The sequence below is a fragment of the Perissodus microlepis genome, chromosome 6, assembly GCF_051167445.1.
Source record: "Perissodus microlepis isolate ML-2025 ecotype Zambia chromosome 6, ASM5116744v1, whole genome shotgun sequence".
Classification (NCBI taxonomy): Eukaryota; Metazoa; Chordata; class Actinopteri; order Cichliformes; family Cichlidae; genus Perissodus; species Perissodus microlepis.
Genome location: NC_140466.1, coordinates 37746734 through 37771934, shown reverse-complemented (window position 1 = coordinate 37771934; position 25201 = coordinate 37746734). Strand labels below are relative to the sequence as shown.

Genomic DNA, 25201 nt, shown 5'->3' with positions numbered 1-25201 from the left:
ACTAATTCACCTGAAGTGTTTCCATGATTTCATCACAGTACAGTTATTATATATAATACAGGCTAAATATAATATTGCATTAAATCACAGAAGAATTTGAACCATTTAAAGTTAATGAAAGAATAAATAAAAATCAGATCAAGTTCCCACTTCATCTGCAGATGAAAAATGGCTTCTTTGCCAATTCTGACATTCACAGCACTGTATGTTAATGTGCAGTGTCCCTGTTAAATGCATAAACACCCCTAGTTTTTAAAAGTTTTGTTCCCAGTGCTTCTGACACAGAAAAATCCACCAATACAGAAATACCAGCACCGATCACTCGGTATGACTGATGTTTGACTCTGCAGGCTGCCCCATGATGGAGTGGAATAAAGCTGTACCGTGTCTCTCATTTTACCTGAGCTGCAGCCCAGATACAGTCTATGTGCTGTGTGCTGAGCCGGCCCTCTGCGGCCAAGAAATTCAGGATCACTTGGCACTGTTTAATAATCTACAAAACACACATACACAAATGTAAATGTGCAAAACTGGGGGAAATGTTCTCCAGAATAGTTTTTTCATTTTTCATTACTGGATCCAAAAGTCTCACCTCAATGTGCAAATTTGGGCCAAATATGTGCTCCACTACATTGTTGTGGATCAGCCAGTCGGCTAGTTCCTTTGCTATGGACCTGAAAGAAAAAAAGCAGAATCATAATACGCTGTGTGAACCATTTTATTTTATTTATTTGTTTATTTATTTCTTTTTAGCCCAAACTGGTTTAAAATAGCACCACATCCTTCCTGTTCGCTTGCATTTTTGGACAGCCATCTTTTTTCTTTACATTAACTTACGTTTCTGTGTCAGACACCAGGGATTCGTTGTTACACACATCGTTGAAGGTGTGCAGCTGATTCTGAAGAAACACAAACATGCCCCGCAATAAGTGAAGGAATGAAGCACAACCTGTCAAATTAATAACTGCAGCACCACTGGCTCATAACTGTTATTTAACCATCTAGTGGACAGCATAGATAATAGATGTTTGTTTTTGATGTTATTTCCCTCAATTAGGAGTATACTTAGTGAAAGTATTCTCAATTTTAGCACTTAAACAGTTTTTTTTTAAACATTTACATTTTTAAGCATTTACTTCTGTTCTTTCACCAAAAGAGGAAATTTACAGATACAATACAATTCATCCCTCTATTTCCCACCAAATATTACAGACATCTCCAATTGCTTAAATATTTTTGTGGAAAGTCTCATTTTGAAAAAAGGTCCACAGAAAACTAGAATCAGCCAGACCTACATGAGGGTGTGAGAATGAGTTAAATCTGTTTGGAGTCCGACTCACTGTGATTTGGCTAAGTCCGGCCAATCTCATCGTAAGAGTGGGTGACATGAAATATTTGAAGGCAAGATCCAGGCTCTCCTTATCAAAGCACAGTGCACTGTCCAGTGGTTCCTTCACCGTGCTCCACATCAGGTCTGCCATATTGCGTGCTGCGCTCTGTCGCAGCTCCTGGTCCGACAGCTTACACAGATACCTGCAGACGCATCCGACTGACAGATAAGCTACTGACAAAAACTTTTATGTTTAATACTCTCCCCAAGGGTTGTAGTATTGTCAGCACTATTTACGTATTATTTAAAAAACCCACAGTATTTGTGACCACTCCCCCTCCTACAAGTAGTAACTACATTGTACAAACTGCCCCCTCTCGTCAGATCTTTGAAATTCACCAATCATTACTTCTGAGAGCAAAAACAAAGTACCTTTAGGGTACTATTAAAAACAAACTTGTCAGCATCCAAAAGCTAGAAAAAAAAAGTTTCATAAATCCTCCTCTAAAACATCCAAGTTTCATTTTGAAGAAGAACTCTCACTTAAGGTTGGCTGTTTTGAATCAGACTTTTGTAGGTGTACACTATAATTTTCCAATAAACAACTGTGCTGCTGACTCATTTACTCTCCACTCTGGATGGCTGCGTTTGTGGTTTTTAGAGGTGTAGCTTGGAGAGAGTTGCTACTGAAGTACTTTGTGTTCATTTAAATAAAAAGAAATCTTTAAATAGAATGGAAAGTTACCATGATGTGAAAACGGTCCTAATTTGGGTTTTTGGTGGGGGTTTGGGTTTTTGTTAATGTACCTTTTTATCTTTTAATTGTTATCATGCGAAACCACTTCCCTACAGTTTGGATGTGTTCCTTATGGTTGTGCTAATCAATCATTTTTATAGAGGTATACAGCACAGTCTGCAAGGCAGAGCTTAAAATATTCAAGCATCTTTACAAACATTAGCATGCCAACCTACTCACAATAACAATACTAACACACTGATAATCTAGTAAATATCAAATACTGTGTTCACTATGGAAGTTTAACATGTGTTTAATTAGCAAAATCCTAATTGAAGTACACTGAATGCAACATTATTACATTTGCAGATTTTTATTTGTATACTATAGTATTTGGAAAAATATTGACTTGTTAAAGCTGGCTCCAATTTTTCCACTCTTTGGTACAGAAAATGTTACCAAAGAGTTAACTAGGTAAAGTCGTATTTTTTTTATTTATTTATTTTTAAATACAGTAGTTTATTTAGTTACCAAGCTACTCAGACAAAAGAGGCAATACGGTAGCAGAGCATCAGTCTGCCTACATCACATGCACTGCCAACACTCTGCCTCCTCTTGGGTCACGTGAAGAGACACTGACTGGAAGTCTGGCAACTGTTGCTATGGCAACAAAGGCTCTTCCTAGCAACAAATGTATGGCACTTTAACAAGAAGAGAAGAGGCTGCGCTGACTGAGACAAATGGCGAGCTCTAATGCAGAATCAACAACGTCTGGCTTATAAATAATAGCAAATCTTGACTTCTTCAGCTGGGAAACAAAGCTGGACACTGAATCTAATATTCAGAGCTTTGCAGACAAGATTAAAAATCTGACAGTACACAAGAATACTGCAGTAAGAGTGTTAGTGACTGTCTTCAGGTTCAGAAAGTGTGGTGTTCAACAACATGGCAGCTCCTGAGGCACTTACAAGTCTTTTAACCTGCACCTGAAAGCAAGTGCAACTGGTGAGAATCACCTGTCTCTGGCTGAGGAAGATGCTCTATGTTGTTACATGTTTAAAGCCAAGAATTGTGTGTAAACTCACCGTATCACATAGGTCCGGAACGGTATGATGTGTTGCATGACGGCAGGAATGTGCAACCATATTCGGATCTGTGGGCAAGATCAAATACAATATGCGAATAATTAAACTCTTTTTTTTTTTTTTTTTTTTTTTTTTAAGAATAAATTTCAGCTGAGAATCTGTCTTGCATCTTAAACAGAAGTTCATGTTCAAAGTTGTGCGTTATATTTATTACAGGGACATTATAAAGAAAAAAAAAAGGCAGCTAGCCAAAATATCTTCAGTACTTGCCTCCAAAAAAAAAAAAAAAAAAAAAACTCAAACAGATTAACAATTTCATCTTAAATTTAGCAATTATCAAATTTAAACCGATCACAATTTACTGCTGTTACTACTATTATCCAAGTTGTTTTTAACATACTAATTCGTATGAGAACTGGTTCTGCTAAACTGTGGTTTTTGAAATAACAGCAGCGGTTTAGATTGATAGCACTCACATTAGAAACTATGGTGATGAAGGCGTGGGCGATAGGGAAGGGGAGGCTCTCTGGAGTGCCAAACTCGAAGCACTCCTTCATCAGGGAGAGGCCGTGTTTCCCACAGAACAGGCAGACGTAGCGCAGCAGATGCAAAGGTACCTCCACATCCTGGACAAGAGTAGAGCAGGTTTACAAACGTTCATCCACTCCGAAGCTCATTTACCTTTTTTTTCCTTTTTGTGTGTGTAATCTGAGCTAGTCCTGTCAACTGTGATGAAGTGCTTTTGCAACAGAAGACAAAGCTGTTGAATGCATAAAGACAGGGCAAAATGACTTTAAAGAAGCATCTTCTATTCTAAAGAATATTCACTGGTTTTGTTTCTAAACTGAAGGTTCTTTGTGACTTAAAGACGACTGTGTGGTAAAAGTATACTGCTGTGCCAAACTCAGTATACTGTGAACTTGAGACTGAAAGTAGTGAATTAAAATAAAGCATGTAAACACTTATTTCTTATAGGTATGAGTTACTTTTGCTAATAAAAACCAGAAAAGCCATTAGTTTCCAGATTTCCAGCTCAGGATTTTTTCATAAAAATGTCTTCTTCAGGCCATCTTAAACCCTCTCCTCCCCCAAGCTTAATAAAAACTTTATCATAGTGGCAAGGTGAACAAAGATCATCCAGGGACACATTACTTCTCTCTGGGGCACTGTAACATCATCTACAGGAATTCACAGCACAAGTTCCCAGAACAGCTTTAGTTTCATGTTGACAGTACAGAGCTAACACATGAGCTCATTTACAATGTTTACAACCCTTACAATGCTCATTTCAGAAAACAACGAGCTTCAACAGGACCCATGACCAATAAAATCCTGTTACCATGCATTTTATGAAGCTTAGAAATTCTCTTAATAATGTAAGCACATGTACAAAAAAAAAAAAACACAAAGAGGGGAGGAAACTGGGACAACACTTAGCTAAACAAAAATGTAACCCCCCAAGGACTACCAAAACAGTGACGTGACCACTGTGAGTCATCTGGTAGGAAACGGAAAGAAGGTAAGGACCAGGGTTACATGGTTAACAGTAACTGTACTTTAAAACTCAGTGTGTGGAGACTGTAAACCAATCAAAGATGGCATTCTCTCAGAGACAAAAGTAAGCCTAGCCCTAACCTTACCTATGTAACATCTACATATCAGAGTAATTGTATTTATATGGTCACTCAGTTAGTAGCATCTTATATACAAACCATTCTGGGCACTCTAAGGGACAGATGAGACAGCTGTTTAAAACATGTGATGGTCATGATATTTACTTCACAGTAGGATATAAATATCATCTTGAGATGTTACTTGTATACATACATTTCTTCCTACTGTTATCTATGCAGCGATGAGAAATCTGATCTGCTGCTGCCAATTTTCCAAATTACATTTAGAATAGTCACGTGAGCTGACCCTCTGAAATCTGCTTTTGGAGGAAGTAGAATAACACTTAAGCAATTTTCTTCCAGGTCCCACACATTAGACTGGACACCTTTTATTACTCTTTTTCTTTTAAAAAAAAATATAAAAAAAATCATAATAATGCCCACTTGGAAGTGCTATAATTCAACCACATCAATCGAAATTCAAGTCCACCACAATCGACAAGAAAAGATGTGACAATAAAACTGACTCTGTCACGGCATATACATGTTGTTCCCTAGGGGTGGGTTTTGATGATTGATTTATCGATTAAAATCGATTCTGGCTTGGATAACGTGATATCGATTCATTAAAATCCTGAATCGATTTTTTAATATAAATTTATTTTGCCCAAAATGCCAGAATCTCAGGTTAAACCTCACAAAATTTCAACAACCACCAAACAGCTAAAACAGTAAATGAGAGCAGGAACACGGATTCTGCACAAAGACGTAAACACAAAGCGCGGACCCGCCGACGGATCAGAATCAGTGAGATGTCGCCTTTCTCACCCGACGGCACGGACACGGTCGGGGCTGAAAGCCGACAGCTCGCGGATTCTGATGCTTCGGTGGGTTCGCGCTTTGTGTTTACGTCCTTTTTGCGCCGATTCTAAAGCTGTTAGTTTGATCTCTCTCCAAACAATATTGACCGAACCAGCAGCAAAAGAAGATCCAAACTACACTTCACATAAACATCATCATGAATTCCCTCTTACTTTTGCTGTTTTGCTTCCACCACGATAAAAAAATAAATAAATTTAAAAAAAATATATATATATATATATATATAAATAAATAAATCACACTTCATGCACAGCTGTCTCTCTCTCTCTCTCTCGCTCTCTCGCTCTCTCTCTCTGTACTTCAACACCAGTTTCCCGTCTAAAAATCTGTTTTCTGCATTATTCGCTTGCTTGTTATGCACAAGTCTACCGTTGTTTACAGCGCTGTCGGCCGCTGTTTTTTTCCTTTTACTTACTTCCGAAAACAAAGCCTCATTTCTGCTGTTCAATAGGCTTCTGAACAAATTTTAACTTTTTAAAATTATGCAAAATTGTAAAACGCTTAGCTGTGTCTCTAATAAAATCTCTGCAACTTTGCTCTGCTTCACTTCAGCAGCATCAGCTAATGTTCATATGTTGATTAATGGTTTTCTTTCGCTATTGATGTACTGCATTTTTATAAAATCCCAGGCCAGGAAAATCACCTTCATGTTTTCTGTGTTTTATCTTCAGCTACTTTGACACAAAGGCATCTGCTGTGATGCTCACACCTTTGATAAAGTCTCGCAAGTGTCAGCTTTCTTTTTATAGATATAAAAATATGGAAATGTACTGATGCATGATCTGAATTATAATATTTCTGCCTGAGGCAAAATTTCCCCGATTCAAATCGAATCATGAATCGAATCGATTCTAGAAATCAGTGACGATACCCAGCCCTATTGTTCCTGTCTTACAGCTATTCCCAACCCAAGGCCTACATCTACCATCACCCCTGCCACCCTCCCTCTAATGCCCTGGATGCACCACAGCTGTCAGGTTTGGAAGTAGAAGGTGTGTATGCAGCTTTAATCAAAGAGTTTCAGGATGGAACAAATGACAGAGGCAAAACTGCCACAAGAACAAGACAGCATGACAAAACTAAGTACAATTTAACCATTTTGAGGATAACAGCTGTCAGAACAGCTTGTAAGTCTGATCATTTTCCCCCCTGTGGGAGGATCCAGTTAATTAACAGGAAACAACTTGTAACTAATTTAAAAAAAAAAACAAAACAACAACAACAACTATGAAAACGTTTGGTTCAGTGCAATAAGGATAAAGTGTATTTCTTACATTCATGTCACAGAAGGAGCCGAGGATGTTGCTTTCATGAGCCGATATGTCCTGAAATTTAAAAAAAAAAAAAAAAGTGTAAGACCAAAATGAGTTTTAACCTAAAAATGTAGAAGATCAGTAAATACAAGTTTCTTAATCACAGCCCACACTTGTCACAATCAAAGCATTTTTTAAGGTGCTTAAGGAGAAGAATGTGTTTTGGCACTGCCATCAGAGAAAAGAAATGCATCTCTGTTCACATCATATAATCTCACATAATCTAAGAAGAAGAAGAAAAAAACTAGGCAAAACACAGCCTTAAGAGCAAAACCATGTAAACTGCATAAATAGATATGGTATGACTGAACGGCCACATTTAATGTGGTGATAAAGCCAGGAGGTATTTGCTAAATGTGTCAGCCAATAACTAAACATAGTCTACAGTAGAGAAAGAGGAAACCTTGACCACTGTGGGTGTGGTGATGTGTCAGGTGTGTTATCCAAGACTCCTCACCTCTATGGTGGGATGTGTGTTGTGTTTGTAAGCTGTGTAGAGGGGGAACTGGATCTGGAAGATCTTGGCTGCACATAGCAACAGTTTCTCCCTCTCCTCCGTGCTCCAGGAGCTGAAGGGATCTTGACTGTCCTGGTTACTTTCAATGCCACATGCCACATCGTCACCACTCCTGGATTCAATGCTGGCATCCCCAGATCCAAGAACATCTACTTGAGATTCAACAGACTGGTTCTGGCCCTGATCCTGGGTCTGGGGCTTGTTCTGGTTTAGGTCTGGCGTATCAGCATCCTCTTCAGCAGAGTCTCTTTCCACATTCACAGGCTCATCTTCACCAGGTGAGTGTGGCTGGGGGAGGGTGACAGGTGCGGTCTCACCTCCACTCCATTCAGACCCCACCCCCTCTGCCCCGGATACGCCTCTTTTGTGAGTGTGGTCCTCAACGCTGAAGAGTCTCTCTCTCAGGCTGCTGATCTGAGCAATGACCAGATTGATGAGGGCGTAGACTAGCTGGTTAAAAACTTCCAAATGCTTGTACTCCTTGAAGCAGCAGAGACATTGCCTGGATACAAAAAAAAAAAAAAAGCACACATACAAAAAAAGAAGTAATAAACACAAAGGAATCAGAAGCTTAAAGAGTGCTCAGAGGATTGAAATACCTTGTAGTATATTAAAAATGAACAACAAGTTTAGAAGTGTGAGGCCTTTTGTTACATTCCTCATGTTATTTTGTAATACCACTGTTTTTCTGCTATGGTATAAGAGAGGTGAAGGGTGATAGTAAAGAAGAAAAACAATTTAACAAAATATTTTATGTATGTTAATCTCTATTTATCTCTGTGTCATTTTGGCAATTTTGTAATCATTTATTTTCTTCAGTCACTGGCTGTCACAGTGTAAGTATGCTCATAACAAGTCATAGCACCAAACACTTCCAAATAAATGCCTTAATTCATTTAAAACCAAAGATGGGCAGAGGACTCCCAATTACAAAACAGTTATCCTACTGGAAACACAAAACAATGCTCTGGTAGACACCATCGGTAGCAAAAAATAAAACTCTTTATTATGAGGACTCATAAAAAAGAAAATTTTACAAAAGTGAGCAAGAAAAAAAAAAAGCAGTGGGAATGTAGAAAAAAATACCAACCAAAAAAAACTTATGTTATGGAGCCTGACCAGTGACATAAAAAAATAACCATAAATCATTAAAAAATAAAATAAAATAAAAATAAATAAATAAAGGAAAGAAAGAAAAATGTTGGGTGCAAGAAAAAAAGCCACTGTTGAAAGAAACCAAGTCTATAAAATCCCAGTAAAATAAATTTAAGTTTGTGGTTCAACATGACAAACTGTGGAGAAGTTCCAGGGTTATGAATACTTTTTTTTTTGGAAGGCCTGTCCAGCACTGTAGCAATGAGAATTATTCTCTGAAGACTAGGGCTGCCACAAACGATTATTCTGATAGTCGACCAGTCACCGATTATTTTTGCGATTAGTCGACTAATCAGATCATGCGTCCATTGGACGTAAAACGTACAGCTTATTGCACCAGCAGCATCTGCTCTTATATAACTATCATTAGCTTACAGCTTTAAGTGTTTAAGGTTTGTGCTAACTAAAAATAAAGACAAGATGATAGTTTATTAAATTTTAATGACATTTGCAGATTTTTTCGGTGAAGTTTAATAAACTCAGCCGTCTGCTCCTTGCTATCTAAAATATAACAGGACACCGGAGTATATTCTCGAGCATCTCACACTTCTGATAATCAGTTGTCTGCTTGACGTTTATTCGGCTGTGTAAAAACTATAATTTAATCCCATCCATCCATCCATCCATCCATACATACATCCATCCATACATCCATCCATCCATCCATACATCCAGCAATAAAATTTTTAAGTTATCTAAATGACTTGTATATCATGTTTAACCTGAGTAGCAAAAGACGGCGGTGGCTTTGAAAACAATTTGGTGTTCTCAGCGGCTCTAGTGAGCCTTGAACCCCGGCTAGCTATCGAGCTAGTGGGTAACGCTTTTGAAAATATGTGATGTCTTGACAAAGTGAGCAGATATTTGAGGTTTACACAGCTACATTCTCGCCTGAAAATATGTTAAACGTTTATTTTGTGACCCAGAAATATTAAAACTAACTAGCGGCCGCCATTGTTGAAAACTGAGCTGGGCCGCGCTATGAATTCTGGGACACAGCTTCTTCTTCTTCTTCGGGGTTTAACGGCAGCCGTCATCCTTCTTCATGCAGTGCTGCCATCTTCTGTTTCAGTCCGTTATTACACTCTTAAATCCTACTACTTCTTCCTGCGTCCTTTGGGATCTTACAAAGCTTCAAACGGCGCGTTGACTATTAAATTGGTCGTCGACGATTTTGATAGTCGACGTAATCGTGACTCGTCGACTAATCGTGGCAGCCCTACTGAAGACTAATGCCTTTCTGAAGTAGACCATCACAGCTTTTGCTATACTGATCCACTTGATTCTCATACTTTATTACAGCCTTTACTATTGTTACTTTTTTTTTTCCTCCCCCCATTTCGAGTTATTACAAATCAGAACAGACAGGACCGGGGGACAGGAAAGAGAAAGAAAGAGGTTGGGAAAACACTTAATAGAAGGAGAAGGGAAGAAAAATAGAGGAGAAGAGGGATAGAGAAAGAGAAGACAATGAAAATCTGTTTGATCACCAGCTGAGAGAAAAAGAAAAAAGGAGGACAACAGTGTCGGGAAAACCACAGCAACAACCAATATAAGCATCAGTAACAATAAATAATAAATCTTGAAGGAGCAGCATACAGTACTAATAATGCATGATGTTTAGAGGCAGCAGCCAACCAAGACAGTGTGTGTCTGTGAGTACCTGTTTGTACACCTGTATGAACACTTGTGTCACATCTGTGACTATGAGTGCGCTTATGTTCAGAAGATTTCTCCATGCAAGTATTTTCTAATGGTGACCCTGCAACTGCTTCTGTGTGCACACCACCATCAAGTCACTAAGCTCCTGGACCAGGCACCCAGGAATATTCTGCTTAGGTGGTGGACAGGTGTTTGTCCCCCTCAGGGAAGATCTGTAACTAAGCAGGTAGCTGAAATCCTTCGATTAGATTCTCCTCAAACAAGTGTATTGACTGTCATGTTACATTACATTAGGGTAGAAGGAAGTTCAGCTTTAAATTTCTTAACAAATTCTAGAAAAATAAAGTACTTGTGAGTGGAAATAAACTGTTGAAGTATGAAGTAAAAGTATTGATTTATCAGGAAGTCTGCTATTTTAACTCTAGAAAGACTAAAGAATTACTCAGAGAATGGCACAAATCAGAAAAGAAAATAGTTTTTGGTAGTGTTGGATGAATGATTTAACAACTCTGGGATGTTCACTTCAATCACCAAATATAAAAACATTCAGTCTAAAAGCAAATGATAAACTACAGTCCTTCAATATAAGGCACTTTTGTCATCAGCTGACCTCGACCATCACCCAGATTAGACCGTGTTCTTCTCTCACAAAAGAGGAATGCTTCTCTTTGGAAATAAAAGTTTTCAGAAGACCATGTTTTGAATATTTATTTATCTAAGTGAAGGTTATCAGAGAATGGAGCTACAGATTTATTACAGCAAAGTTATTTTGATACCTGAGACACCAAACCAAAGGCTTCCATTCCTCTACCGCTTCACCGCCTTGCTCAAAAGCAGCTGTTCTTCAACATGACTGAATACATGGGTATTCAACCCTGCAGCAGGCATATAACTGGAGGCTATGTAAAGAAAAACTCGAATAAAAATAAGCTTTTTTTTTCCAGGGTATTTTAAGCGAGTTGTTTAACTTGCCATTACCTGGTATTCTTAAAAATATATATCCAAACAGCTTCTCAAATAAAAACGTTAGTATTTAAATAGTAGTAAAAATGACTTTATCACTGGCATGGAGCTGCAGCCTCTCCTCTCTGATGCACACACACACACACTTATTTAAAAGCCTTGTTTGTTAATTGTTTACAGTAATAAAGCATAAATCTACAAATACGGTACCAATGGGCCAAAAAGTCTGACCCACAGTGTAAGAAAAAATACTACACCAACAAACCAACAAGAACAATTCAGCAGCTAGTGAAGGGATTCAATTTCAGATATTTCAATCTTACCAAAAAAAAAAAAAAAGAAAAAGAAAACAAACCCCACACCACACACAATGAAGAAAAGCAGAAGCATGATGATTGATTTTCTGAAGCCTACATATGCAGGCAGCACTGACCTCTGAGTCCAGGAGCTGATGTAGCCCAGCACTCGGAGAGCATGTTCCTTCTTCAGCTGAAAGCTTCCTTCACTGCTGTCTGCATCTGATACTGAGGAGAAACAGTACAGAATACTTATCAGAGAACAGCTAGACAATTCCCTTCGATTTACTACAATCAGAATCCAACCAATGTAGGATTCTTAAGGACGATACCAAGAGCAATATCCAGCGATTTAAAAAAAAAAAAAAAAAAAAAAAAAAAAAAAAATGCAAGATATCAGCATATGCCTAACATTTGTTATTGAAGTTACTTATGAGTCATTAATATGATATGACAAAATGTAAAACTTAGCACCAAGTCTCCAACATCACAAATGTTGTATGCCAATGTATGAACACACTGTTGATGGATGCTACCATAATATTTTTGCTGACTTGATAAAACACCCACAGAGCACAAAAAGATCATAGTGAAGTTTCCCCACACTGACTTTGTTGGTCTTCTTAAGTCGCCTGTGCAAGTCGCGTGTGTGTGTGTGTGTGTGTGTGTGGCAGTATATATCTAATATGGTAAATCTGGATAAATTCAAGGGCAATATTTAAACAGTAGATCAAGACCCCCAAGTTTCCATCTGCCTTGTTTATGTCTTTTCTTTCTATTCTAAAATGTAAAACAATTCAAAAAATTAAAAGAGGAGGAGAACATCAGAATACCACCTTTATCATTTAATTACCACTGAGTATTGATATTAGCTTAAAAAGGATTCTATCAGATTTGGAGTCCAGATTGAAACATGTTAAACAAACACTGGCACCATACTTGGACAGACTGTGTCTAAAGTTTCTGTCCTTGTATTCAGTTCCACCCAGCTCAGGGGATTCAAGTGCCTTCTGCTGAATTGCTGACCTCCTTTGGCAGCCAAAACAGACAAAAAGTGTCAACAATAAGAGTTTAATAACCCATCTCAGCAGGACTCTTCAATCAACCTTAAGTGAATGTCCTCAGCTCTGTATGTGAACAGAAACTCCTCAGAGGCTTCAGGAACAAGATCGAGCCCGCACTATTTCGAGATGGGATGAGGGATGTCATTTTGCTGCTTTCAGCACAGCATGGATATAGATATAAAGCAGGAGGACACCTGCACTGTGTGATCACACTCCTCAGCTCAGCAGTGACTAACATTCAGTCACACTGGAAGCATTTTAACACGAATGTTCCAGCTGTGACACTATAACACATGCATTTCAACTAAAATGTATTTTTGAAAGGAAACAGAGGTTAAATGCAAGTGATGGTGGGGGTCAACACAGGATGTGAAGTACTTAGACTGTTCAAAAGGTGAAGTCTGGTGAAGTCTGTACATAGTGTTGAACATGCATTTCACAACTAGCTCAAAGCTCCAAGCATGATTTCTTCTCTTATCATCTTGGACTACGACTCTGTTAGGTATCCAGGCTGGAACCGTGGAGATTATTCATGATGAGAATCTCCCACTCCACTACTTGAGATCTGGTGACCATTTGAGTACAGTGAACTCCTTGTGATAAAGGGATAAACATGGTTGGCAACTAGAGCAGGGCGATATGACCAAAAATATTTATCATGACATACATTTGAAAATTTGCGATAACGATATAACTGACGATATAATTGACACTAGACAAAATACTTTACAACTCCACAACTTTATTAGTGCAAAAAACCCCATCAATGTATTTTCATTTAAACAAGCAGCTGTTTTTTTATGTGCATTAAAGTTATATAAAAATGTAACAGTGCAAATTCCTCGCTGACAGTTTAACCAAAAGGCATTTCCAGTGGAAATTGGCCGACATATCCTCAGCACAACCATGTAGAATATCCACAAAACTTAAAAAGAGGTTATACACACACAATACGGTAATATTATGTTGAAGCACCGTACGTATCACTCCGCGAGGCTCCTGCCTAAGATAGCCGTAATGCTCCGACAATCCATCAAGTGGTGCAGCTTCGTAGCTTAGCAAAGTTGTACTGAAACATTTGACAGATTTTCGAACGCCGTGTACGACATAAAATCGTTTCGAGGTCAGTAAACACAACCAGAATTCATACATAAGGCACACAGGACTATAAGGGGCACTGTCGACTTTCAGAAAAATCAAAGGATTGATTTTAAGTGTGCCGTATTTTCCAAACAACACGGTAATAACGACGGCCCGCTAGCATGCTCTACCAAAAATAGTGCTTTGTTGTGTATCTGACGGACGAAAGCTAAACCAGTTCCACACCACTGAAGTTGCAGCATTTTTACAAACCAATTCTGGTTCATCCGTTTCATTTAACGATCCACTTTCGCTCTTCTCATTCTGCGTCGCTGCCATGTGCGTATGTAAACATAGGCACTGCGCATGCGCGTTTTACCTATATTCTATCGCGATATTTCATTTTCCTATCGTTGCCCAAAATTACACCGGTATTACTGTGAACGGTATGATATGGCCCAGCCCTATTGGCAACAATACTCAGCTAGGCTGTGACATTAAGGCTACGTTCACACTGCAGGTCTTAATGCTCAATTCCGATTTTTTTGATCGAATCCGATTTTTTTTTGTCTGCTTGTTCACACTACAAATAAAATGTGACAGCAAACGCACTCTAGTGTGAACCCTCAAAGCGGCCCGCATGCGCAAAAGAAGACGTCACACACAACGCGCTCTGTTTAGACCCAGACCGAACAGTATTGTTTGACTGATGGCCCTTAATATAAAGACTTGTTTCGGACTTTACGTTTCCCAATTTTGCTTTAAGTTATAAAGTTATTTTGTTATTTACATATGGCCAAATAACTACTATACTACTACTATCCTTATAGCTGTTTTAGAGAGGAGCGGTGCGTCTACACTGGATAGCCAGGAAGCGTTCACGATGTCTCCTCGGGCGCTTCTCCTGCGCTGATAATTGGCGTCTGTCTTGTGTCAGTGACGTAAAAGACGGACTTAATGCGACATGGCCATTCAAACAGCAGTCGCTGTATGTATCGGATTCAGTACCACATACGAAAGTGACCCAGGTCGGATTTGAAAATATCGGATTTGTGCCGTTCACACTGTCATACCATGATCGGATATGGGTCAAAAAAGTCAGATTTGATGCGCTTTGGCCTGCAGTGTGAACGTAGCCTTAAACAATGCTCACTTCGTACAAAAATGATCACCGACGTCATTACAGTCACTGGATATTCTCTTTTTCAGGCCACTCTCAGAAAACTCAGCCCAATCTATGTGGTGCCAACAATCATGCCAAATTTAATAATATAGTGAATAAAATATTGTGTTAACAATAAAACCTTTACCTTTGTGCCTCGGTATATGTAGCTGATATTTTCAAAGATAAGTGTTTCAAGTTAAAGTTAAAATAAATTGGGTATATTCAGTCTTGATATTGGCAGGATGTCCCTCACTGTATCTCTTTTTATCTCTCTTCTTGTGCAGTTCTTCTGTTCTGTGTGTTACACAACACAACTAGCAAATACTGTTATACCTAGTGGATAACGTTACATTAATCTTATGCAGCATCACCATATCTCCACCCTATGACTCTTGGTATTTACAGTCCTGTCAGCGCACAGCCTTCATTGGTAGTCACATCAATCTCTGGTTTTGAGGTTGATTATCACTGGCCTGGGTCTGAATGCCTCTTTAGTCAATCTACTCACCACTCAAAATGTAGAAGTGAAACTTATAAAGTTTGTTAACAATAACCATGGAGAAGCTAACCCTGGCCATCAGTGACATACCAATACAGCATCCCAACAATGATAAAGATGCTTTGGTAACCTAGCAACAATAAAAGACAGATGCTCTTTTTTGAAAAACTGCTCTCTGTGGTCACAGACCCTTTGCTTGTCTATTAGAAATTAATCAATACTGCCATACACAGGAATAAACCATGTAACTATGGCTTCTTTTTAGCAGTATAGCCCAATCCTAGGTTAGAGTATATGACTGTGAGTTAAGAATTTGTGTGGTTCAGAATTTGGGTGTAAACATTTGCTTTCCATTTTACAGAGAGGTAGAGATAAACAAAAGCAATACTGGTGGCTTCTTAAAATCACGCACACTGTAAGTGCCGCCTTGTCCTACGGCCCTACAAGGCGGTAGGACAAACTACGAGCACACTTCCTTCTGCATCTTCAACGTGATTAAGACAATTTTGTTGAGTTTCCTACCTACTTTCTTGAACCATTTTGTTCATTACTACTATTACTACTTAGAGCTTTCATCTAAAAGGCAAAGTGTCCAAAATAAATTGTTTTTTTAAGAAACCACACAGATTAGTTGTGTAAACATCAGTTAAATAAAGATCAGTGCAGTAAAGAGAGTTTCTGTTTCTCTCTCACACATACACATTGATGCAAATCTGAGGTCAAAGGTCACCCACAGTCACAGCACATGGATCTGCCCGTCTAGCTGACAGAGCTGTCACAGCTGACAAACCATCCATCTCACCCCTACATAAATGTTCACACTAGTGTGTCACACTACTGTGTATCAGTTGGGTTGTAAAATCTTCTTCCCCCCTCTCCATTCCCTATAATAAACCAAAAAAAAGTTCAGCAGTTGCCATGGTGAAGTGGTGAAAGGCCAGCATCAGCAGTAATCTGTTTAAACCATGTGGAAGTATATGGCGTATCAGCACACAGCAAATATTAACCTTCATTTAACTTCAATACAAGAATAAAATGTGAGACTTCTTAAAAGAAGTTAAATCCACAAAACCCTTTGTTAGCCAAGTAAAACAGGCTCAATACTTTAACTATACGTTTACATGCATAGCCACCCTTGAAAAGGCCCGTTTTAATCCAGAACTGTGATGTATTACAGTAGCGTTGTGGTTTAGGTGCAGAAAGCCAGGTACTTTATCTACACTGGTAATGCACAGCTTTAGTCTGCACAAAATCACCAGCCAATTGTATTCACACACAGCTGGAGTTTAAAACTATGAGCCACTGCCAACATTAACATAACATTAGCTTACTGATCTTAGCTGAACAGCACAAGGTTCTATACTAAATTACAAAGCTAAAAGCTACAATACAGTGAATTATAGAAATGGGATCAACTGCAGCAGGCAAAACCTACATGTACTAAATGTCCATGGAACATAGCAGTTTGATGAGATTTTAAAGTAATTATCAGAAAATTGTGAAAGCTGATGTTTGTTTGTTTTTTAATATTCCCGAGAATAATCAAACTTCTTGTTATGATAAGGTTATGGTTTCAATTCTTAATATCGCTCCTTTCACTAGTATTGAACCTTAAGAGATGTGTGAACATCTAACTTCTTTGTTTACGAAATTGCACAAATTAGAGCTGGGCGATAGAACAATAACGATATGTATTGTGAAATAACTTTTTCTCAATAGAAAAGTTAAACTATTGCGATAGGCCTCATCTCTCTTGTCCTCTTAAAAAAAAAAAAAAAAAAAAAAAAAAAAAAAAAAAAAAAAAAAAAACAGCCAATCCAAATTAACTAGCGCAGAGCTGAACCAATCACAGCTGCAGCGTCACGTCACGTGACTTGTTACGTACAGCACAAGTGCCAAGCCGCACATGTGTATTTGTTTGGGAAGCAGCCAGCCGCCGTGCCACCCGGGTAATGGAGGAATTGAGTGTGCCGACTAGAGAAAAATCAACCGAGAGCATGACCGAAGGTTACCGAAGAGAAAACAGATGATGGTTCCAATGCCGGAGAGATTGTCGAACGGAAGAGCCATAGAAGTTCCGTAGTGTGAAGGTATTTCAGCTATTTCAAGTCTGACAAAAAACAGAGTAGCACGCACTGTAAATTGTGCCGAAAGCAAGTCTGGAAATACAATGAACCGGTGCATGCTCAATCTCTGACTGGAAGCGCTAATTCGTCATTCGGCTTTTGTCAGACTAAAGTAACTGTTAAAACTGTTTGAAAAGCTAAGCTATACAACAAGGAGAGATTGAGAATTTCCTTTTAGTTCTCAGTTTATTTGATATTGACAAAAGTTAGTCAATTTTGTCTGTTCTTCTGTAAAACAAACTAAGATTTATTTTTAGAATTAATATTTTGTTTCTAAGTGGAATTGACAATTTAGTAGTCTGTTTTGTTTGTTCTATTTTGAAACTTAAACGCTTTAGCGGCTGCCTTTTGTGTAGTTTGCAATATTTGCCTTTATTTATCTGAAAAAGTCTCATGTTCCTTAAGTACATCTACCCTGTTGAACTTATTATGGGAAATAAATATTTAAATCAAAACAAGCTGCTGATTATTTCACATTTTTCTTGTGAGCAACGGCACATTTAAATCTTACAAATATAGTTATTTGGCTTATATCGTGATATATATCGTTATCGCCTGAAATGGAAAAAACATATCGTGATATGAAAAAAATATTATATCACCCAGCTCTAGCACAAATTAGAGCCAATATGTTCCTCCTCTGCTTTGACTCTTCATAAAGTGTGAGCTGCTCTGCCGCTTTTAGCAGTCTGAGCCTGTTTCTCTCATTGGTAAAGAAAATGATAACTTAGCTTAAGCCAGCTTCTTGTCCCAGTCTCACTGATGTACTTCCACCTTTCCTTTTTAAAAGCTCTGGGAAACTACTGGACCAAATATTAAAACTATTATTAACACCAGTCTCACTTCTGGAATTGTGCCTGCTTACTTTAAACAAGCTGTGATGCAACCTCTCATTATACAAAACAAATATGGATCCTTCTGTTGACTCTAGTTTTAGGCCTATTCAAGACTGGCACCAGAAGTGTCTAAAGTTTTAGAGAAAGACATACCTTTTAAAGATTCAACTCCCCTAAACCACTGATGAACTGTCTAAAGGTTATCAAAGCATGATGGCCTTAGTGTTTTTTCTGGCTCTTAAATCAGAATAATACTGATATGTTCTTACCTTCTATTTATTGTTTTATTAATTAAACCGTGTGGTGTTTTCTGCCTTATATAGCACTCTGTAAAACTATTGTGTTAAAAAATTTACCTTTAAATAAAATTGGATTGAATAAACTGGAAGTGAAGGGAGATGCAGAAATTGTAGTGACTCCAATCATTTGTCATATCTGTATTTTTACGGTAACATTTTTAAGACAATAGTGCATTTCCAGCTTTTGGGGAATGGTCTGGGTTTAGCCCTTTCCTGTTTCAACATAACAATGTCCCCAAAGGTTTATCAAGGTTCAAGGGTCTTTATTTGTCACATGCATAGTTATACAAGTATAACACACAGTGAAATGTAGCCTGACACGCTCCTCGACATGTGCAAAAATGGGGGGGGGGGGGGGGGGGGGGGGGGGGGTAGAGGAAGAACACACACACACACACATACATTGGGTGAATGTGCAGTAGTAGCAGGCAAGCCCACAAAGAGCAGTTTTTCTCACTTTGCTGTATAAGAGCGTATAGTTCGACCCCAGCAAGCACCTCTGGGATCGAATGAAAATGCAACCTTTGACTAGTATCTGTTCTTTAACTCGCACATTAAGGAAATATCTAGTATTGCATTGTGTTCTTTCATTTGTGCAATATTGCTAAAATTACAAACATCCTAAAAAACTAATCCTTCACATTAACAGGCTGTTCTAAAGCCCCGAGAATACTGACAGGGTCTAGAAGCAGATCACATAATACCTTCTCTTCACTAACTCCCTATTTAATCCACAATTGAATTTAAAATCCATAAAAACATATAAAGTCATAAATGATCATGAACCATCATATCTTTAAGATGTCTTGGTATCATATGATCCCAATGGAGCATGTTGCTCCCAGACTGCAGGCTTACATGTAATTCTCACATTTTCCAAAAGTTAGAAAAATAAAAATGCACCTAGTTGTTGCCCTGATTTTTGAGGCTGCTAAGACACAGACACAAAGTAAATTTTGGTATCACTGTTGTCATTTTCAAAAGTCTATTTATACTTCTCTAGACTAAACCACAATTCTGAAGTTTTCACACTAAAACAGCAAGATCTCTGTTTTAGGGGTCCTAGTGTGGCCAATAGACATATACACTGCTGAAACCTAACAATTATATGAGTAAACCATTTGTGGATTTTAGTGCCTCATTTAACAGCAAAATAAACAACATGTGCTTTGGTTCCTCAATATGTAAGTATTTGACTTCTTTACCAGATGCCCACAGCAACTTTGAAAACACCTCTTTAACCACCATCCTGAACACACAAAACTCAGGTTATGTTCCCAGTTCAAAACTGTTCAACCTCTACTCATCAATGCAAATTTGCAATTTGGTCTGATCACTGACAATGAAACACCTTACAGGTTTCAAATGGCACGTTTGGCAGACTGCTGTGAGAAGAGCAGCCTGGTCCTTAAAACTTATAAAACCAATGAACTGATCGAAGACTGGGAATAGGAACAGGAAGTATAGCCCACCTGCCCCTTCACATATGTGGCAAAGTAGTAGAGACTGAAGTTCCTTGAATTTAACTTGCCCAAACCCTTGACTTGGACATTCAAAACCCAAAGCCTGGTCAAAAAAGTCCAAAGACTATTTTTCCTAAAATATCTGAAACAAGCACAGCTCTCTGAAAAACTTCGGCTAGCATTCAATAGAACCACGACCGACAGCATCCCTACAAACTGGATCACACTGTGATACAGAGTCTGCACAGCTGCCAAGCTGAAGCCTCTACACAGTGTAATGAAGACTGCAAAGCATGTGATGGGGTTGGAACTCCCAAAGCTAGAAGACATTTACATCAACCATCTGTGGAAGAAGGCTGGAAGCATCATGTCAGTCACTTCACACACCCTCTATTTGAGCTTTTGCCACCAGGTAAACGATGCAGATCAATAATATCCCATACAAACAAACTGAGGAACAGCTTTTTCCTGACCAGCTGTGGCCTTCGCCAACCCCCAATACACTACAATAACTTGCACTGCCAAGAACTTTAAGGACTATCCTTATATACCCTATATACACACACACACACACACACACACATATATATATATATATTCATATCTTAATCTGGAGTAATAATCTATTATTATTCATTTATTATTGTTTTTTCCAATAGGATAGGCTCTCTTTTGCGGGATGCCAGTCTATATTGAATTTACTTGCATAACCACAATAAAGTTTACTCTGTTCTATTCTATGAATGCAGTTAAAGGTCTGCCTGTGCATTTGTACTGTAGTATATTTCTAAAAGTCTCCCTAAAAAGGAGTTTTTCCTGGCTATTATTCGGCTGTTACGACAGCATTCAATTGTCACTCATGTCTGTAGTGTTTTCACTTTGAGTAATACACTGCACAGCTGGAACAGCCAGTACTGTCACAGCTAAACCCTAAATATTTGGAAACACACGCCGTAAAGTCTTCTTCTTTGAGAGATGACAACTTGTCAAAAGGAAGTTATCTACATTATCTTCTGTTCCATTTTAAATATGATGTAGCACGCCACGCCGCAGTCAGTCTGTAAAAGGAGCTGTCTCCAGAGCCTCCAGCAGGAGCTTTCAATTCACAGACAAGTTTATGGAACAAGGGAAAACCGCTAACAGTCCGTCTATCAATTTATGTAAAGACTTTGAAAAATGATCGACTTTGTGTTAAAAATCGTTTTCCGATGAGTTTCGGACACCCGTAAAGTGCAGCAAGGCCCGGTTAGCAAGCCTAGATTAACGGCTAAGTTTTTAGCAATAAAAGCAACCTTGTATTTATGTTTGCTTTGCTTAAGCTGACGTTAGCCGTGAGGGTGACATGGAGTTCCGTGGCAAGACAAGAATGACCAACAAAACAAAGAAGTTAAGCTAGGGTGCTAAAAACATTAGTAGAGAACAAACAAGCAAGCTACCGAGGATTAACGACGTGCTATATGCCAAAATATGCGCCTCGATGCAGCCGTTAATTGGGGGGGGGCTAGCTTAGTTGCGGCTAGCTTAGAGTAACATTTTATAGACTTGGCCAAAACACACATAAGAAATACACATGTTCCTCTTCGTGTCAGCACTATTAACCATGGGCGTGTTGTGGAGAAGCAGGCCCATTCAGAACTGTGAATGTGGCCGTCTGCAAAACAATGGGTGGCAGCGGAGAGGACAGCTAGCAGACTGACCTGACAAACACATCAAACAAAGTCAGCCTGCTCGCTAGCTGCACTAGCTAACTTCCAAACCCGAGCAACGCGCTTTTTAACAATATCGACATCTTTCAAAATATCTTATGTACTCCCTGTCCAACAGATTTTAAGTATTTTAACACAAGGCTGTAATGTCATGCAGAAATCCGACTGAATTAATTAGATATTTGAAGCTAGAGTTTTGTGAGCAGTGTTTGACGGGCCCAAAACTGACTGCCAATGTGAAAGACAAAATGGCATTTGTATTTATACCAAAGCAACGCTGTCTCACATGAAAATACTACTGCAAAATAAGCTGCTGAAATGTCATTGTTTCCAGTGTCTTATGGCTGGATGCAAAGGACAGCTAACCAAGAAAGCACACAAAGTTACATTTAGTTAGCCACCAAGCTAACATGCTTCCATCAAGCTTCAGTGGACAGCGATGCTAACACCAAGCAGCTAGTTCAGCTTTACGTAATGACACGATTTGTTTACTTACTTTCATTTAAAACCTCCACCAGCTCGGCGCAGTTTTCACACATTGTTCATGAAGAGGCAAACTAAGTACACCAACTCAAACCATTGCACTGGAAACAGTTTTTGGCTGGCAGTTAGTTGTTTTGAGGATAAAAGGGCCCACTGGAAGGAGTAATTGGTGAAGGTTATTCCACTAAATAAAACCAGGAGGAGCAGTTAAGTGTAGAACGGGATTTGCATCCAAACGAATTTGATGTACACCAAAAATAAAGAGGCACTGTAAGGAAGAGATCGAGTCAGTCTCCAATCTGTGCGATACTTGAGAGCGCAGGCAGAGCAGCCATGTTGGAAAAGGAGGGGGGGGCGACACAGCATGGAGACCGTTCGGGACTTTACGTCCTCTCTCCACCGCCAGTTCGTTTTTCTTCGGCTGTCTCGCGATAACTTTCAAATGAGGTAATATTCACAACCTCTAATCACAATCTCAAGGGCAAATGGAGTGAAAACAGCATGTTTCCACAAAATATGAATAGTTGGCCCCTCTTTTTAGACAAGCACGCTTTGTGTTTTCTATATTGTTATAATTTAGGGAAAATATTTATTAAAATGTTCCTCTGTTTAAAAATTCAAATACCTTTTAATTCATTACGTTAGTTCATAGTAGGTTTGGTTACTTTAGTTGAATTGAATTATTAATGTATTCAGTTCAAAGAGCAGAACATCACACTGTTCGAGCAGTGTCTGCATGTGCTCTGTGCATTTATTCTACTACATTTGTGCATACTACTGTATACGTATTGTCTGATATTACAGGTTTTTCTGCACTGATATTTAAATGTATGTTTATGAAATCACCTTAAAAACCTGGGCAACCCTCTTATGTAAATTAAAAATGTCCTTGTTTTTGACAGAAAAGCACGTTTATTGTTGTTTTCTTTGTAATGACATTAAATGGATCTGAAATATTATTAATGATTAATGTAATCATTAATCATCAATCATTCATGACTTGTAATGGAATATATATGTATACATAGGTTTACAAAGAACCATTTTCATCTTGTATGGTTTCGAGACAGTGGTACCAACAAAAAGACAGGAGGCCGAGTTGGAGGTGGTCGAGTTAAAAATGTACAGATTTTCATTGGGAGCGAACAGAATAGACAGGATTAAAAATTAGTACATCATTCGGCGCACTCTGTCAGTGCGCCTCAAGGTGGCTGTGGCTACAATGTAGCTTGTCATCCCCAGTGTGTGAATGTGTGTGTGAATGGGTGGATGAGTGGATGTGTAAAGTGCTTTGGGGTCCTTAGTACCTTAGGGACTAGTAAAGCGCTATACAAATACAGGCCATTTACCATCCGACTAGGCAAGGCTGAAATGGTTTCAGCATGTGCAGAACTGGGATAGTGGATATTTGGGGGGAAAGATAGTAAATACAGAGCTGTCAGATAGGTGGAAAGGGTGAGGGAGGACCTCACATGTCTTTGCTGGGTTGGTGTGACAGAAGAGGATTATAGGGATAAGCTGAGATGGAAGGAGATTTTAGTTGATCTCAGTTGTGTCCACCCCAAAAGGAAGCAGCTGGAAAAAGGAAGGTGATAATCTTGCTAACCCAAACCTTGATGCTTTTGCAGCACAACTTTTATAGCAGAACCTATTATGTTCATCTCCAGCAATATATTTGTATGTGTGACCCTATTATAGTAGATTTGCACTGATTCACAGCTAAAAAAAATAATCCTTATTTATATTGTACTGGGCCTTGGGGCAGCTGTTTTAACTTCCTTCCACCTCTGTTTAATCCAACTTTCTTCTGATTGGTTGACAATCCAAACACCTGCTACAGCCAGAGATGTACATTTTAGATGAACATATAAGGATTTCCCCCTGTATACAAATCCAAAAGTAGAAGAAAAAACAACCTGAAACAGAGAACTTGTTTTTTAAAAAAGATCTTGGGTGAGCAAGGCCATGTGGCCGGAATGCAGTAGGCCTGGGTTTGAGTCTGACCCGTGGCCCTTTAATACATGTCTCCCCCCTCTCTCTCCCCAATTTCCTGTCTATCATCACTGTCTCTACCAATAAAAAAATATTTTAAAAAAAGAACAAACTTGTACATAGGCTGACCAAACTATTTAACAAGAATATTAGAGCAGCACTTAGCAAACACATCTGATCTCATTGGAAAGTCTTTTATACCTACACTGATATGGAGTGAGTAATGCACTAAGAACAAAAAATGCTACATCGTTTGATGAAAATGATCAACCTACAAAGTGCTGCTTCAAAGACACCTACAAAATCAAAGTGAAAAAGTATGTGGGTAGCTGGTCCATTTTGCAGAAATTTCATTGCAGCAACTCAAAGTAATGCTCTGCAGTTTGTATGCCTGCCATGACAACATTGGAGAATGCGCCTGTCTGCTCCCCGAGGAGCTCCTGGACAGTCTTGAGGTGCAGCCTGGTGGCATCATATGTGTGGATGGAAACATAACATTCCACGTGTTGTATAGAATTTAGATCAGGCGTGTGTGGGGCCCAGTCATGCTAGGATGCCAGAGTTGACTCAGTGTTGCTCCTGCAACGAAAGCAACTGAAACTGATCATCAACCCCCTCTGCTACCTAACTGACCAGATCAATATTAAAAAAAATGAATTTAGTTAATTTGATGCTATACTCAATTAAAAAGTGGTCCTTTTTTGCGCAGTGTATATCACAGAACTCAAGTATAAATTATCCATTTTAAAATGTATAACAAAACTTGTTATTACTCCTTCTGTAGTATCAAAGTGCTATATTTGGATAAATGTGCAAGTTGATTTAGTTCAACATCTCCAATGTTTCATATATGCGTGCTGCAAATAACTGACTGGGGCACCACAGTGGCTTTTTAAGTCTAGTGATTATTCACTTAAAAACTGCATCTCATCTGAC

At 38.7% G+C, this 25201-nt stretch overlaps 1 protein-coding gene across 2 annotated transcripts in view; it reads right to left on the bottom strand.

Annotated features, from left to right (window-relative positions):
- Positions 1 to 22653, bottom strand: part of usp34 (ubiquitin specific peptidase 34) — a 58127-nt gene extending 35474 nt beyond the window's left edge. For both annotated transcript variants that reach the window (XM_084932248.1, XM_084932249.1), the window contains exons 1-10: positions 22287 to 22653; positions 11690 to 11780; positions 7417 to 7978; positions 6921 to 6971; positions 3628 to 3777; positions 3152 to 3219; positions 1341 to 1533; positions 838 to 899; positions 593 to 674; positions 401 to 493 (exon numbers count right to left, since the gene is read on the bottom strand). In XM_084932248.1, coding sequence (XP_084788374.1) covers positions 401 to 493; positions 593 to 674; positions 838 to 899; positions 1341 to 1533; positions 3152 to 3219; positions 3628 to 3777; positions 6921 to 6971; positions 7417 to 7978; positions 11690 to 11780; positions 22287 to 22329 — 1395 coding nt within the window. In that variant the 5' untranslated portion in view covers positions 22330 to 22653. The remainder of the gene's footprint in view (positions 1 to 400; positions 494 to 592; positions 675 to 837; positions 900 to 1340; positions 1534 to 3151; positions 3220 to 3627; positions 3778 to 6920; positions 6972 to 7416; positions 7979 to 11689; positions 11781 to 22286) is intronic.
- Positions 22654 to 25201: the final 2548 nt, after the last annotated feature.